A 16,418-nucleotide genomic window follows, 5' to 3' on the forward strand; every position below is an offset into this window, starting at 1 on the left:
GAGCAAAAATGAATGAGAGATGACTGTAAATGCTAGGGATGCATTTGACAGCAAATTGCAGACTTCTAATTCTTCCAGACACTGACCTCAGCCTGCTGTTATATTGTTCTCCAGGGATGCGGATGCTGACCTGAAGGCTACCTCTGAAGACTCTAGAAGAACTAGAAGAACTGGTGTGGGACCAGATCTAGCATCTGCACTTAGTGGCAAATGTTATCTCAGTGTGGTCATCAAGCTGCACCAGCTAAAAGGTTCGCACTAAGAACTGCAGGAGCTGCAAAGCACAGGGGCACTGTGGGATGCAGGAACTCTGATCAGAATAATGGATGAGTCTGGGGATGCCTACAGTCCTGAAGGGGTCAAAGTCCTTGTTACCTGGCTGGTCCATTATCTGCAGACACTACCACCATGTCTGGTGTGTCTCAGCACCTCAATAGGTTACATGAGTGAATGAGTAGGTGGCCATGGCTCATACACTGGAGCATATTCCTCAATGTGGCTCTCAATATTCCAAAGAATCTCAGGGAAAGTGCCCTGGGAACTTGGAGCCCAAACTGGGAACATTTGTTTATCCCTGGTGGAAAACATGAACAAAAGTCCACACTGTTTGAGGCTAGCTCCCATGGAAGAGGCAGCTAAGTTTCCCATCCCTCAGGTAGACAGGAATGGCCTAGGTGGCAGAAAGAAGTGCTGGGGGCGGAGGAGGATTGGCCTGAATGGCTCAGAGAGGGCAATAAATGCCTTCACTCTCTGGCCCCTGAGCAAAGACCTGGGAAACCCTGGGCAGCTGACTCCTAAGAGTATGTGACTGGCTGCCTGGGCACCTTGTGGCTAAAGTCAGCTCCAGAGGCATTTCAGTGTCCGTTAGAGCCAAATATTGGTTTAAGCCACAGGTGTGTGTTTTGCCCATCCCCTTTTTGGCCATGGACTGCAGAACCTATCTAAGGCCCCAGGGATTCAAGAAACTGACTTTGGTCTCCTGTGCTGCCCCACCATGCCAAATTGCATTTGTCCTGGAGTTGAGGAGGGGGTGAGCTAGTATTGTGCACCTTCTTCTGCATCCAGCAGCCTCCAGGGCACTCTCTGGTCCACACTCCTGTTCCTGACAAAGCAATGCCCCAGCCTAGTCAGGCCCTGATTAAAATCTAGTCTATTGAAGTCCCAAGGCCACAGGGGAGAAAGAGACCAACTAATGGCAAGCCTCACTACTAAGGTTGTGGCACAAGGGACCATCACAATATGGGTATCTGTCCCTTACATCCAAATCTAGACGTAGGGACCCTCTTGGGGCTCTAAGGAGGTAGTTTAAGGACAAATAAAAGGAGCACAGAGCAAGGAACAAACTTGCAGCTTGCTAGTTACACCAGAAGATTTTGGTGGAGCCAGTGTTTCAGACCCAAGGTATGTTGCACAATTTCAATGGGTTTGTGGGAGAGCGTGATGGTGAAGTGGTATGAGCTTCCTTCCCCGGTGTCAGGAAGACCAGGGCAGCAAAGTTGTACAGCTGGGATGAGAGCCAACTCAATCCATGCCACCCCTCTCCTGAATGCAGCACAGGACAGTGCTCATGGGCATCTCAGTCTGTAGCTTTGGGTGTTACCACTCCAATGAAAGCAGGCTGGGAGCTTTGAGACCTCCTGGCAGAAGCCAATAAGTGACCCTTGGCAAAAACGTCTTATATAGCTTTATAGAAAAGGGAAAGCTTGGAGGGGCGTGGGCGTGAGCATTCACTCTGCACACTCGACTGAGTAAGGTGGGTGGGTGGTGTGCAGGCCAGTTTCAACTGCTCGCTGTTGAAGGGCTGGCTGAGATGGGCTAGACCAAAACAGCCTGGAAACCACAAAAGCTAGGGTGTTGTGTTATATCAGTGTTAACTAGGGTGTCTTCAGCAAGCAATGCACTCACCCTTTCCCTGGGAGACCCCCACAGAAGCTCCTAGTGAAATTCATTTTTCAAACACCAGACAATAAATCCCAATCATGGTGCTATCTTGGGTGACAGAAAATTCAGTTACCTCCCACCTGGAATTTTACAGACTCAAAGAATGCTTTACCCAAATGCAGTTTGGAAAATAACAATGTGCTATGCACTCTACCCAACTCCTGTGCTCCCACAGAAGACCAACACAAGATTTGGATTCGTCTAAGAGTGGATGGCCTGGTTTTCAAGCTCAGTCCTTGAACAGTCACACAGCTGCCTGTTGACGTGTATGAGACTGGCTCTCAGCAAGGCAGTTGGGAACAGGTCTGGACTCACTGATCTGATCCATATTGATTCCTGGCTCCCATGAACACAGAGGACTTCCTGTCCCTGCTAGGTATGGATGGTGTCCCAGTCTGGTATGACTTTAAGCGAAATTGTGGGTCTCAGCTGAGCAGGTCTGTCCCCCATGGAAGCCAATTGGCATACCAAGACTGCCTTGGACTCATTCTTCCAGGAATAATCTATAGATTCTCAGTCCCACCAAGAACTCAGTTATAACATTCCCACACACTGAAGTGTGTGTGTGTGTGTGTGTGTGTGTGTAGGGGAGTGGGTGTTAGTCCTGGTCCCGAGAAGCCTTTACAAAGTACAGAACTGACATCCCCAAGCCCACCCTCCCTGAATCAGATTGCAGAGTGAGTTGGGGCTGCTATGCTTCAGATGCAGGCTTTGAGGCAAGAAAGCAGCACGAGGGGAGTAGGGATGCTATGGGCAGTTGGGCATGAGGTAAGTTTCAGCATTCCTCTGCAAAGCAGCTCCCACCTCTCCCTGGATGCCCTCTGACACCTCCCCAGCCAGGGCTGGCTTGGATTCCAGGGCCCCTATCCGAGGCAGCTCTCTCCTCCAGCTCACAGACACTAGGAGATCCGGCAGCAGCCATGGACTTTCTCCTCCATCTCCTCCATGGGGGCCTTGAACTTCAAGAGCGGGGGGTCTCCGCTGGTGACTGTGTAATACACCGAGGTCCCGTTGCTGCTGTAGGGGGAAGTTCTGCCTCCGATCAAGGGGGCCTTGCCTTCGCTGCTGCTCTCCCCTGACCTGGCCACGCTGCTGCCCAGGTGGGTGCTTAAGAAAGGATGGCTGAGCAGCTTGGCTGCAGCCCGCTGCCTCTTCAGCTCCAGGAGCGTTTGGGGGCTCTGCTCCTTGAAGCCGCTCCAGGGTGGGGGGACCTCAGCCACACTGGGGTTGCCATAGGCCATGCTGTAGTCAGGCATCTCGTGCATCTTCCATATGTCCCCATTGGCCAGTGCATACTGGTAGGTGCTGACAGGAGCCCGGAGGCCATTCTCCACAGGCCCATCCAGTTCTCCCCGAGAGATCTTGGTAGAGAATTCTGAGAGCAACACTGGCTTCTCCAGCCTGGGGTTCTGGAGTGAGGGAGAACAGCATCAGTACCACCCCCAGCTAGAGCATCTGCACCAACCAGTCACCTGCACCTCTGCTAAGGGACCCATCCTCCATCCATTTCTCCACCTTCATGTAGCTTTGGGGCATCTAGGCCTGTGTTCTGGTAGGGCAGACCAAAGCCCATCCCGACCCCAGGGCTGAAGCTAATGGACATATTTTATTGCCAATGTCCTAGAATGAGTTAATAGAAATGGAATCAGTGAAACTCAACTTTGAGACTTTTTCTAGAACAACCAGAAAGATGTTTCTGTAAGAACTGCCATTGGTAAAGATGCTGTAAGCTGGGGGCTGCAGAAGCACAGGGTCAAAGATCTTTTCTCTGCTTGTAAGAGAAGCTGACATCAAGGAACACTGATCACAGGGAGACTGACCTATGGTGTATTCTGAGCCCCTAGTTCCTGCTGGGCCAAGATCTTTCCAGCTAGGAGAGCCAATAAATTCCCGTTTTGTGTAAGTCAATTTTAGTTAGATCCCACCACCACCACCTTAGTCACTTGTAACACTTGCCCTTTATTTCCAGCAAATCTCCACTTCACATAATAGAGTCTCACTTGAGGATCCTATATACTTCGACAGTCCTCGGATAGTAAGAGCTTGGAAGATAGCTAATGTCCAGAAACTATAAAGAAACAGCTGATAACAGCAAAGATTCAACCCACTGTAAAGTCATCATAAACAAAGTCATGAGTCACATATTTAAAAAAAAACTGGAAAATCATTTGTGACATATATGACAAGAAAAAGAATAATTTCAAATTGAAAAGAATCAGTTGATTTATGGGGTTGGAGAGATAGCTCAGGCATGGTGGCACGGACCTGAAATCCCAGCACTTAGAAGGCTGAGGCAGGAGGATCATGGGATCAAGGCTTGTGCTACAGAGCAAAGCCCTGTCTTAACACACACAGACACACAGACACACACAGACACACAGACACACACAGACACACACAGACACACACAGACACACACACACACACACACACACACACACACACACACACACACACACACACACACACACCATGTGAGAGAGACATAATATTTCACATGCAAAACTGTCTCAATGAATAGACTTTTCTTCCTTCTCAGCCTTTATATGGCACCAGGTATTAGAAGTCCTCCGTTAGAAGCAATAGGAGGAGGTGCATAGATTATCCTATCTCATTTTACACAGTGATTGGAATATCTGCAGGTTTTGGCATCTGAGGGAAGCCAGGTGCTGAAACTAACACTGCCCCCCCACCCCATAAGCACCAATACAACTGCGGAGTATTCCCACTTTAAGACTATATATTAGACAAGTACAACTACACGACTGTGGTGGTTTGAAAGAAAAATGGCCCCTTTGGCTCAGCAGTTAAGAGCACTGGCTGCTCTTCTAGAGCTCCCTGGTTCAATTCCCAGCACCCACATGGCAGCTCACAATTGTCTGTAACTCCAGTTTCAGGGGATCCGACACCCATGCCAAAACATTAATGCCCATAAAATAAAAATTTAACAAAAAAAGGAGTTGCCGTGGTCATGGTGTCTCTTTGCTCTAACTAGGGACTGGGGTATTACTGTGATAGGCCTGACCATCCTGTGATAGGTTTGGAGGAATTTGGACTTTGATACTTTGGATTCAGAAAGCAGTGGAATGCTTTAAGCACTGTGTAATAGGCCATACTAGTAGGGGCATGGAAGACAGTGGTGCTGAGAATGATTTGAACTGTTGGGAGCTGGCTTCAGAGGACAAGAATTTGTCACTGCCCTTTGCCCTTGTCTGAAAAGTCTGCCTGAGGCTAAAGTGAAAAGTTTTGGATTAATTCTATTAGCAGAGGATTAATTCTATTAGCAGAGGCTAATATAGACTCTGGTGTGTGGCTAGTGGTAACTCTGATGAAGATTTATGATGAAAAGGAGTAAGATGAGCAAGGTAAACTACAAAACATAAAATGTGAGGAGAAAAGACACACTAGGAAGTGGAATGGAGCTAAATCCTGTGTTCAAACAGATACACAGATTAAGAAATAGAATAAAGGGAGTGGGAACCTCAGGGCTAGATCCCACCCAGCTAAGTTTCCAACTTGTAAAAGGGAATTAAAGAAAAGCTTAGATCCAGGTGTGGTGGTACACACCTTTAATCCCAGCATGGGGATGTCAGAGGCTGGCAGATCTCTGAGTTTGAAGCCAGACTGGTATACAGACCAAGTTCCAGAACAGTCAAACTTAGGCAGTGAAGGAATCCATCAAAAACAGAAAGTTGGTGAAGATGTAATTGAATGAGGGGGCCATGTTCCAGCCCCAGTAAGCAGCAGAACTTGGCAGCTTCAGCCATATGGTTTTGGAGTTAAGGATAGAAGAAAGGGGCTATCGAATTTGCCTCTGAAGCCAAGTGTATCAGGGGTGTTCCTGAAAAGAGACCTAGAGAGCCATTTCATGAAGCTGTGAAGGTGAAGCCTGGATTGCCTTGGAGACCCCAAAATGTTTGAGATGCCAGAGCAGATGCAGAGGAGAGCTGGTAATAGGAAGTGGAGCCAGCCCAAGAGAAAGAAGTGTGTTGTAGTCAACAGAGCTAAAGGAGTTGGAGATCTGAAAAGCATTTCAACCTTAGACACAGAGATGCAGAGTTTGCCCAGCAGGTTTTCAGTCTTTCTTTGGTCCAGTATTTTATCACTATGCTTCATTTCTTCCATTTGGAATGGTAATGTATATCCCGTGCCATTATATGCTGGAAATGTGTGATCTGTTTTTTGATTTTGACTTTGCAGGGGATTACAGTTCAGAGATTGCATGAATCTCAGAAGACACTTAGAACTTTAGACTTTTAAATAAGTCTGAGACTGTTGTAGACTATGGGGACTTTTGAAGCAGGACTGAATGTATTTTTTGCATTATGATACGGCCACAAGCCTTTGGAGGCCAGGGAATGGAATGTGGTGGTTTGAAAGAAAATGTCCCCCAAAGGGAGTGATGGGGAATGTACTGTGTATGTTTATCTTATTGATTGTTGAATAAAATACTGTTTGGCCAATGAGACAGCAAGTTAGACGGGACTGGAAGTCAGGGAGGATTCTGGGAAATGTAGTAGAGAAGTGATGATCTCGGCAGGAAGTGACATAGCAAGGAGACTCATATTTAAGCGAAGGAGAAACAGAATGGTGTCAGAAGTGGGATCACCCCCTGCCCCAAGGTTCCCAGACAAAGAGGTAAACCTGCCGCCACAGCCTGCCCTGTCAGGCCGCTAAGAGGCATCGGAGCAGCTTCCATATGCTCGAGCCGTTCAGGCGCTTCTAGAGTTTAAACTCTTTGGCGGAAAGATTCATCGTAACAGGGAGTGCCACTATTAGGAGGTGTGGCCTTCTTAGAGTGTGTGTGTCACTATGGAGGTGGCTTTGAGGTCTCATATATTCTCAATCCACACCCAGTGTCTTAGTTCACTTCCTGTTGCCTGTAAGATGTAGAACTCTCAGCTCCTTATCCAGCACTATGTCTGCCTGCACACTGCCATGTTCAGATAATAGACCTCTGAAACTGCAAGCCATCCAATTAAATGTTTTCCTTTGTAAGAGTTGCCATGGTCATGGTGTCTCTTCCCAGCACTATAAACCCTAAGTAAGACAATGACTTTCTGAAAAAGGCAAAATTCTGGAAATATAAGATCATTAACAACACCCACACATGTGCACATGCGCTCGCGCGCGCGCGCACACACACACACACACACACACACACACACACACACACACACACACACACACACAAAATTAAATAGGTAGAAAGTTGTCCTCAGGTTCAATTTCATTACCATTTTGTATTTGTGTGCTGTCACAATGTGCTCAGGTGGGACACTGGGGGGTCTTCTGAGACAGTGAAAGTATGTTGCATGATACTGTAATGGTGAAGACCACAGATGGTGTAACACAGAGTCACATCTGGTGTGATATGCTTCAGTATGGCCTCATCAGTGACAGCACACACAGTACACAAGTATAAAATGGTAATGAAATAGAACCTGAGGACAGTTTTCTACCTATTTAATTTCGTGTGTGTGTGTGTGTGTGTGTGTGTGTGTGTGTGTGTGTGTGTGTGTATGTGTTTGGTATGATTGAGATCAGAGGTCTCTTCCTGAACCTGGAGCTCACCAATTCAGCTAGATTGGCTGACCGGAAAGCCCCAAGGGTCTTCCTGTCTCCATCTCCCAGGCAACAGGATTATAGAGGTGTGTATATCCAGTCCAACATTTTTTTTTTTAAGACAGGGTCTCACCATGTAGCTCTGGCTATCCTGTAACTATATAAACCTATATAAACCATGCTAGCCTTGAACTCACAGAAATCTCTCTTTCTGCCCTGCCTCTGCTTCTGCCCCTGCCCTTGCCTTTGCCTCCTGAGTGCTGGGATCAAAGGCATGCACCACCATGCCTGGTCAGCTTTTTGTATTATGTGTGTGTGCTGCAGATCCTCACTCACGTCCTCGTGTTTGCATGGCAAACACTTTACTGGCCGAGCCATCTCCTCAACCACTCCACTCGTTTTTCTATAAACGTAAAACTGCTTCAAATCTCAAGGTCTATTATTGAGAGAGAGAAAAGGTACATATTCAACGTGTGAGTCCAGTGATTCTCTTTGTAACTACTGTTAAATTAAGATAAGGGCTCTTTCCCTGCTACGGCTGGGGAAGCAGATGCTTTTGAATTCAAGAGTCAGTTTCACCTCTAACCCCATCACCAGGGCCAGGGAAGATGTTCCTGGTTGGAAGTATAATAGATGTCAATACTTAGGATGCTCAAGACCGCTTTCATCCACATGGCTCAACCTGTAAAATTCAAGAAGTTGCCAAAGCCTTGGACAAGTGCCCAGTCTATCTTAGCATGCTTACACCCATCTGTGATGAACTTACATATGTAAGCACGGAGAAGTCCTAGTGCTGAGCACCAAATCAACTTAATTAGGGGTAGTGACAAGAAGAAAGTAGAAGAATGGGCAAGCCTGTACAAAACTGATCCAGATGGGAAGCCCTGTCATGTGGTTGGCTGTAGCTACATAGTTATGTTGTGGTTAGAGAGTATAGAATAGCATCAGAACAAAGAGGTCACCGAAGAGGGCTTCAAAGGCAAGCAATGAACAAATAAAATTATTTGGCTCAAAAATAACTATGAGATTATATTAGGTTTGGATGGGCCCTCATCTGATGACTAGGGCCCTTATAAGAAAACAGAGGGGCCAGGAAAATGGCTTGGTTGGCAAAGTGCCTGCCACATAAGTGGTAAGACCTGAGTATGGACTCCCAGCATCCACTCAAAAAGCTGAGTGTGGTCATTCATGTCTGCAACCCTAATACAGAGTCAGAAGAGACATGTGGACCTCTGGAGCTCACTGACCAGCCAGGCTAGCTAACTGGTGAGCATTGGGTTCAGTAAGAGAACCTCTCTCAAGAGAAATGGTGGCAAGTGACTGGTGAATATACCAGACATTGGCCTCTGGCCTGCACATGTAATGTGCATTCACATGTATGTGTCCATGTGTATACTATATACACAAAAATATGTTTTAAATAAAAAGAATCAGAGGTGTACACATACACAGGAAGGTGGCTTGTGAAAACAGAGGCAGAGATCAAAGTCATACTAAAGGTGAAGGGACACCCAAACCACCAGAAGCTGGGAGGAGGCCTTGGCACAGACCTTCAGAAGCACCAAGAGGAACCAACCCTGTCAACATATTCATCTTAGACTTCTGGACTTCAGACCCCTGAGTGTCCACCATTTTAAGCCCCCATTGTGACCTCTGACACCACAGCTGAGGAAGCCCACACACCATCTTCTGAGAGTGCCGAGAACCCGGAGCCTGCTGCAGGAGCCCTTCTCACAGCCTGTCCCAGAGCCCTAGCACATTTTTCAGAATACCCCCTTCAACCATGGCATCTTGAGAAATACCACTCAATCTGTGTCCCTATAAAAGAAGGTGTTGGCCCTTATCTCCTAGGGTGACTGTCATGCTGAGCCTCTCTTCTGGGGGATTCAGGACCAAATCTATTGGGGGAAAAGCAAACTTATGACATTCACTATGTCCCTGCCAATTAGGAGCCCCTTTCTGACGAATACACCCAAGGGTCACCTCCTTAACAGCAGTAACTACCACTGTCATACAGGAGCCAGCTGTTAAAGGGTGCCACTCAGCTATTTCCCTTCTGGTGGTTCTCAGATGAAGAGGTAGGTAGGACCAGGCTGGGCCTTATCCTCTTCACAAGGTAGTGGCCAACACTGAAGCAAGGCAGGAGGTCCCTCACCGGGTCCTTGTTCTCCTGGTCAGTCCTGGTCTCCCTGATGTCTCCGTTGTAGGTGGAGGTACGCTGGTCCTCTGCTGCACTCCGTTGTTGCCACAAGATGGCCTCTCCCTCATACTCTTTCCGGTACAGGTTCGTTCTGTCTGACAGGCTGGCTCGACGCACCACCTTCCTGAGAAGGACAGAGGGGGTGCTGGGAAGCTGTGCCCAGGAGCCACAGGCAGGCATGTGCAAGGGCCCCTGGTTGCCCTTACCACTCACCCACGGCTGCCTGCACTGGATGTCCTCCGGCTCAGGGATGACTTGTGCCTCAGCTGGGACTTCATGATCACGTCATGCTTGTGTTTAAGCTCTAACAGCAGGACCTTGAACTCCTCCTCCTCACACAAGTCTGAAGGAGTACAAGAGTCAGTTGCAGAAGGCAAAGTGTGAACACACTGGAAGCTCTAAGAACCTTTTGGGGCCCAGAGGGAGGGGAGAATCAACCCCTGCTTATTTCCTTAGAGGAATATGGGGATGGGAGACCTGAGTCTCTGAACTCCTGAAGTTCCTAGCTAAGACTGAGGAACTCATACCATGCTGGTAGGCTTTGTCGGCTTGACACAAACTTAGGCATGTCTGGGAAGAGAGAATCTCAATTGAGGGATTGCCTCCATCAGACTGTTCTGTGAGCAAGACTATGGGGCATTTTCTTGACTGATGATTAACCTAGGAGGGCTAGACCACTGTGGGTCATGCCACCCCTGGCCAGGTGAGCCTGGGTTGTATAACAAAGCAGGGGGAGCAAGCCACAGGAGCAAGCCAGTAAGCAGGATTCCTCCATGGCCTCTCCTCAGTTCCTGCTTTGAGTTTCCTCAATGATGGACTATGATGTAGAAGTGTAAGCCAAATTAAACCCAGTCCTTCCAACATTGCTTTTGGTCAGTGTTTTATCACAGCAACAGAAAAGCAGACTAGGACACATACCCTTGATAGTCTCTGGGAGAGTCATAAAGTCTCCCTGATGTGAGCATTGAGAGAAACAAGCAGATCCCCCAAGCAAGAAATGAGGCAGTGATGCTGAGAAATCCCTTTAACCTCACCAGCCAATCTGCTGAGTCTCTCTATCAACCTGTCCATCTACTGGATAACCTGGTCATCTTTCCATAGGTTCATCCTCAGCCCATTTATTTATCTATCCATCCATCATTACATCCAACATCACATTATCTGTTTACCCACTCATCCACCCACCTATTCATCCTTTATCCATCTATCTATCTATCCATCCATCCATCCATCCATCCATCTATCTATCTATCTATCTATCTCATCTACCTACCTTCAGTATGCAGCCATATATTCAACCATACATCTATTCACCATCAAAAAACCTGCTAAGTATGTACATACAAAGTATTAAGCTGTCTTACCTATTGGCATCTCATCCATGGATGTCCTGGCACTGAGACTAGCTCCATGGGACACTAACAGCTCTGCCATTGGCATCTGCAACACAGGAAGAAGTTCATGTTCCCTATACCCACGACGCAAGAAGCCTAGGAGCCGGGGAGAGTACCCAAGATCTCCTAGAATGTGACCCAGTAAACAGTGGAGGAAAGTTGATTCCCATGCTGAAGCCATGAGAGCGCCCTGTCAAATGTGATAGGCTTGCCCTGTCAAATGTGATAGGCTTAGCACCTCCTCCCAGCATGCCTAGGTAAGTAATTACAAGGAGAAGCAGGAGGAGGAGGAACCAGTTGTGACTCCAAGTTGTCGGGTGTCTATGGGTGGCTGCACAGGCTGCAATCACGTTTAGAAAAATACAATCTAGAGAACCCACACAATGCAGTAATCAAGGGAATTTTCTACAGGAGAAATTTGAGTTTCATCCTGCTAGGATATTTAGGCCAATGTGTTTTCGACCTCCCTGAGCCTTCCCATGTCACACACTCACTGTAGCCAGTGCCTTAGGTAGGTCTTGTTCTCTTGTACCAATTGCCAGCCCAAAGGACTTGGAATCATCAGTTTTACCTTGTGCCTGACTACCCTACGGGAGGTAGGAAGTACCTGTCCCCAGAAGGCTGCTGCATGCAGAGGCTCCCAGCCATCCCAGTCCTTCACATCCACACGCACTCCATGGTCCAGGAGGAGCTCAGCTGCCCGCAGGTATCCATTGGCTCCAGCTATGTGTAGCTGCAGGAGAGGAAAGAAGTGAGCATCCCTAAGGGAGGCAGGGTGACCTTTCTCACCCCAAACCTCAGAGCATCCTTGAGGTCAGGGAATGGAACAGATGAGGTGGCGATACCAGCCGGAAAGGTCGCAGGGGGTAACTAAGTGTGAAATAGGAAAATCCAACGGAGGGCAGGCAGAGAGATGAGCTCTTCACCTGAGCCCCGGGAAGGGGTCTCAGAGGTTCAGTATAGTAATCTGAAAAAATACCTGCCTATTCTTTGACATACCTTCTTTTAAAATGCAGAATCTGATTGCTCTGCCTTTGAATGGAGACCACATTGCGTGGTTCACGTCTAACCACGAGGATATTACAAAGTGGCAGTGTATGATTAATGAGGCTGGGGCATGAGAGGCATTGCTGCTTTTACCTCATGCTCTCTTGGATTCATCTGGAAGGAGGTAGCCAACTCATGGAGCCCTGAAGAGGAGTTGTAAGAAGGCAAGAGACTGAGGCCTTCTACTAACTGCCAACATGATCACGAGCCTTGTGGGGGAACCACATGAAGGAGACCAACTTCAGATGTGACTGTAGCCACTGTCAACCTCATGGGGAATGCCAAGTCAGAGTCTCCCAGCCAAGCAACTCCTAATTCCCTGCTGCATAGAAACATCGAGTTTACTATGTAGATGCTGCCTGTAGAGTCGATTGTTACACAGCAATGGTAATTGATACCCGTAATGGCAAGACTCACGCTGTGCATGCTGAGGTCCCAGCTAGTTTGTTTGTTTGTTTGTTTATCTAGTTAATGAGAAAAGGTCTCATTCTATAGCCCAAGATAGCCTCAACTTGTGTTTTTTTATTTTTTTATTTAAATTAGAAACAAGATTGTTTTACATGTCAATCCCCATTCACTCTCCCTCCCCTCCTCCCCTGTCCCCACTAACACCCTTCCTATCCCATACCCTTTCTGCTCCCCAGGGAGAGTGAAGCCTTCCATGGAGGGGGTCTTCAGAGTCTGTCATATCCTTTGGGATAGGGCCTAGGCCCTCCCCCGTGTGTCTAGGCTGAGGGAGTATCTCTCCATGTGAAATGGGCTCCCAAAGTCCATTCCTATGCTAGGGATAAGTACTCATCTGCTACAAGGGGCCCCATAGATTTCCTGCCTCAGCTTCACAAGTACTGGGATTATGGGCCTGAGCCACCACTGAGGCTGAGACCCTAACTCTTCTACTCAGCACCACTCAAGGCTGCCTCTCATGGCTGTCCCCAAGTAGACCTCAGTTGCTCCCCTTGTCCAGTCACCCAGAAAAGAAAGAGCTTAGCACTGGGTGGAGAGCATGATGGCAAGGTATGTGATGAGAACGAGTGAAGGGGAGAAGGAAGTGAGACGAGGAGAAACTGCTGTTCAGCCACAGAGGGGACAGAAGTGGCAGTGTCTAGAGCAGGCTGAAGACTGACTGGGAATGATGCTGAGGATAGAAAGGGTTTGGGATCTGTGATGGAAGTCACTGGGACAGAGAAGTCACGGTTCAGATTGGATGAGATTGCTCTGAGGCTCTGATAAGGGCAGGTTTTCTTTTCTCTTTTATTTTTTTCAGGATAAATCTAGGGTAAGATGTGATTAAGTAGCACATGCAGATCAGTATAATTATCTGATTTATAAATCTGGCGCTTGCTGGTTGTGGAGAATGAAACCTTGCTGGCCATCCAGACACCTCAAAGCACAGAGTCACAGTAGGTACTTTCCCAGGGAATAAAAAACATGATTCATATAGGGAGACTGCTAATGAGGAGGAGGGCTGTCAGAGCCAGCATGGTGGCACTTGCCTGGAGTCCCATCACTTAGGAGGTAGAGGCAAGAGGACCTTGGGCTCAGTGTCAGCTTGAGCTATATATATATAGCAAGAGCCTATCTCAAAAATAAATAAGGCCTGGGGATAGATCTCAGAAGCATGCATTTGACTAGCGTATATGAAGAGACAGGACTGTGCTCGACAGCTGCTGAGTATCATTCAGTTCTCCCAGCTGCCCTGGGAGAAGACACCATTACCTCTAGTTTACTAGAGAGACTCTGTACATGCCTGGCCCAGGTGGCCGGGGTTACCATAAAGCCATCAGCACTCAGTATCACTACCTGACCCCATTCTTCAGTGTTGAGCTGAGCAGGAGATCTGAGCAAGGACTTGTCTAACTGTAATGGACATGAAGCAGAGGTCAGAATTCAGAGCTCAAGAGTAAATGAAAGAAGCCCATCAACAAATCTGAGGCCCAAAGTCAGCTCTAAGAGCAATGAGGTGAGCCTAATAGTGCTGAGCCCTGTCTGCTGGACAGCCCCTGGGTCCCTGGATGCCCATGACCTGCAAGGAGCCTAAACCTAGTAGGTCAAGGTCAAGTGCCCAGACCTCGAAGTGGGGACTTCAATAGCCATGTTTCAGTTTTCAGCTTAGAAACTGCAGAAGCAGAATTTCCCCCTAGTACTGAGCTTCTACTATTGAGGGCCTAGAGGGGCCGAGGTGTCCTCTCAAGCTGCTGACAGTGGCAGCTGAGTTACAAGGATCAAGAAGGCTCTGTCATTTTCTCTCTCCAAGGACAAGTAGAGCATGTAGCACAGAGGTGACACTTGTAACTATGTGCTACCTGGATAGACGGATGGATGGATGGATGGATGGATGGATGGATGGATGGATGGATGGGGCAGAGAGATGGACAGATGGATGGATGACAGATGGATAGATTGATGGAGTGATAGATAAAATATGTTACAGTGACCCTCGGGGAAAGCTAAATGAGAAGGGCCGTGGTTTTCAAGGGCACAGTAAGCAAGGCTTGGATGACACAAAGCAAGATTGTGCAAATGACAGACCTTGAGGAGAATGTAGGTAGTGCCATGGAGACAAAGCAGAAGGACATCAGAGCCCAACCCTGGAACTCCTGACTCCCAGCCCAGCTGAGAATGGCCAGAGTCAGAAAGAGGCTGGACCCCAGCCTTAATTGTTTATATTCCAGGAGCAGCAGGGGCTCTAGAGAAGGCCCAAGGCCACAAGCGTATAGGTTTTCACCCTACCAGGAACCAGACCCAACTCATCCCTACTTGGTCTTGGTTCTGTACTTGCCCCTAATCCACACAGCCTGACCCAACTCCTCACCAGTGTGGCTCCTTGGGCATCTATCCAGTCAAGATCCTGGCCTGCTGCAATCATGCAGTGGATGTCCGATATCATCTTCTGCTCAGGGGCTGCCCGCATCTCATTGATTTTCTCCTGGGTGATGCCTGCAGGGAGGTGAGAGGTTACTCAATACTATCAGGTCTGGGTACCAAGCAGACAGGAAAGGCATGGATCCTCCTCCCAAAGTCTGCCAATCACCCAGTGCACAGATATGCCAAAGATCATTGTCCCCAGGCCTGCTGAACACAAACACCATGGGTTACCTCACAGGACAAGGGCCATTCCTTCCTGGCACATAGTAGGCTTCTTATGAACATCACTCACTTCCAGCACATTGTTCCACCTGCTAGGTTGGAGCACCTGCCCGCTCTCCTCCAGTTGCCCCAATTGCTACTCTGCCTCATTCTTTCAGTGCTGACCTAATCACATCCCCAGCTAGTGCCCACTGGCCCCTCTTGTTGGTTTCCTTTCTCTCATATGCCACTGTGTTTTCAGTACCATATGCAATAGTTTAGACATTTTTCGTTGTAAGAATGGATAAATCAGTGAATATATTATTTTCAAATGGACAGTTAAGCAAGAGATGGAAGGGCCCAGAAAGACTTTCGCTTTTTGTTTTCTGAGACAGGGTCTCACTCTAGTGCAGGCTGGCCTCAGATGAGTGACAATTCTCCTGCCTCAGCCTCCTATTTGCTAAGATGACAAGCACGAGCCATTCCAGTTCCAGAGAGATATAGCCCAAACCTCTGGCTAACAAAAGTGTGCCTGTCCCTGGTGGCTACTGACTTAAGGAGAGAAACAATGTCCCATTAAAAAAAACAAAAAACAAAAAACATGTGGTCAAGGTTCCTTGGGTAGAATTCAGAGCAATCTGGAAACCCAAAAGGAGAAAAAAAGGTTACATGCTTATTCTGACTAGTGTTCACATAAGTGTGTATTTCCTACCATCAGAAAAATTAGCAGTACCTGTGAGCCTATGGCAAACAGAAACTAGGGGTAATTTCATACCACAGCATCCAATCATTGAAAGAATTATGTAGCACATTTTAAAATATTGTGGTAGCTATGTTGAAAAATGATCCAGCTGGCTTCCTTCATACTCCAGCAGCTTCATAAGTCCACTGGGAGTCTGTAGTTTCACTGGGTTGGCACAAAAGTTATTTTAAAACTTTCTACAGGATTTAGTGGGGAAAATGCAGGTACCAGGGAGGACAGAAGCCAAATCAACAGCGGCCACAGAGATCTGGGGAGAGGTGAGGTGAGGGTCTGGCAAGACCTTGGGCCACAGCTACAGGTCTGGGTTTAAGACCATTTTTACTAGAGACTGCTTTGCAGGCATGCATTTGGGAGCTGGGACGGGCAGGTGTCTCCTGCTGTTACACGTGCTTGTCTCCGAAGCTCACTGCGAGCCGAGAACAGCACACATCTTGTTTATCTG

General features: G+C 47.7%; 1 protein-coding gene across 2 annotated transcripts in view; it reads right to left on the reverse strand.

Annotated features, from left to right (window-relative positions):
* Positions 1-2,840: 2,840 nt before the first annotated feature.
* The window catches only part of Ppp1r16b (protein phosphatase 1 regulatory subunit 16B), a 71,215-nt gene continuing 57,637 nt past the window's right edge, over positions 2,841-16,418 (reverse strand). The window contains exons 5-10 of one of the 2 annotated variants that reach the window (XM_035447117.1): positions 14,960-15,084; positions 11,708-11,833; positions 11,071-11,146; positions 9,920-10,049; positions 9,662-9,830; positions 2,841-3,350 (exon numbers count right to left, since the gene is read on the reverse strand). In XM_035447117.1, the coding sequence (XP_035303008.1) occupies positions 2,841-3,350; positions 9,662-9,830; positions 9,920-10,049; positions 11,071-11,146; positions 11,708-11,833; positions 14,960-15,084 (1,136 nt within the window). The remainder of the gene's footprint in view (positions 3,351-9,661; positions 9,831-9,919; positions 10,050-11,070; positions 11,147-11,707; positions 11,834-14,959; positions 15,085-16,418) is intronic. The other variant, XM_035447118.1, reaches the window with a different exon arrangement.

This window comes from Cricetulus griseus, chromosome 6 (assembly GCF_003668045.3).
Source record: "Cricetulus griseus strain 17A/GY chromosome 6, alternate assembly CriGri-PICRH-1.0, whole genome shotgun sequence".
Taxonomy (NCBI): domain Eukaryota; kingdom Metazoa; phylum Chordata; class Mammalia; order Rodentia; family Cricetidae; genus Cricetulus; species Cricetulus griseus.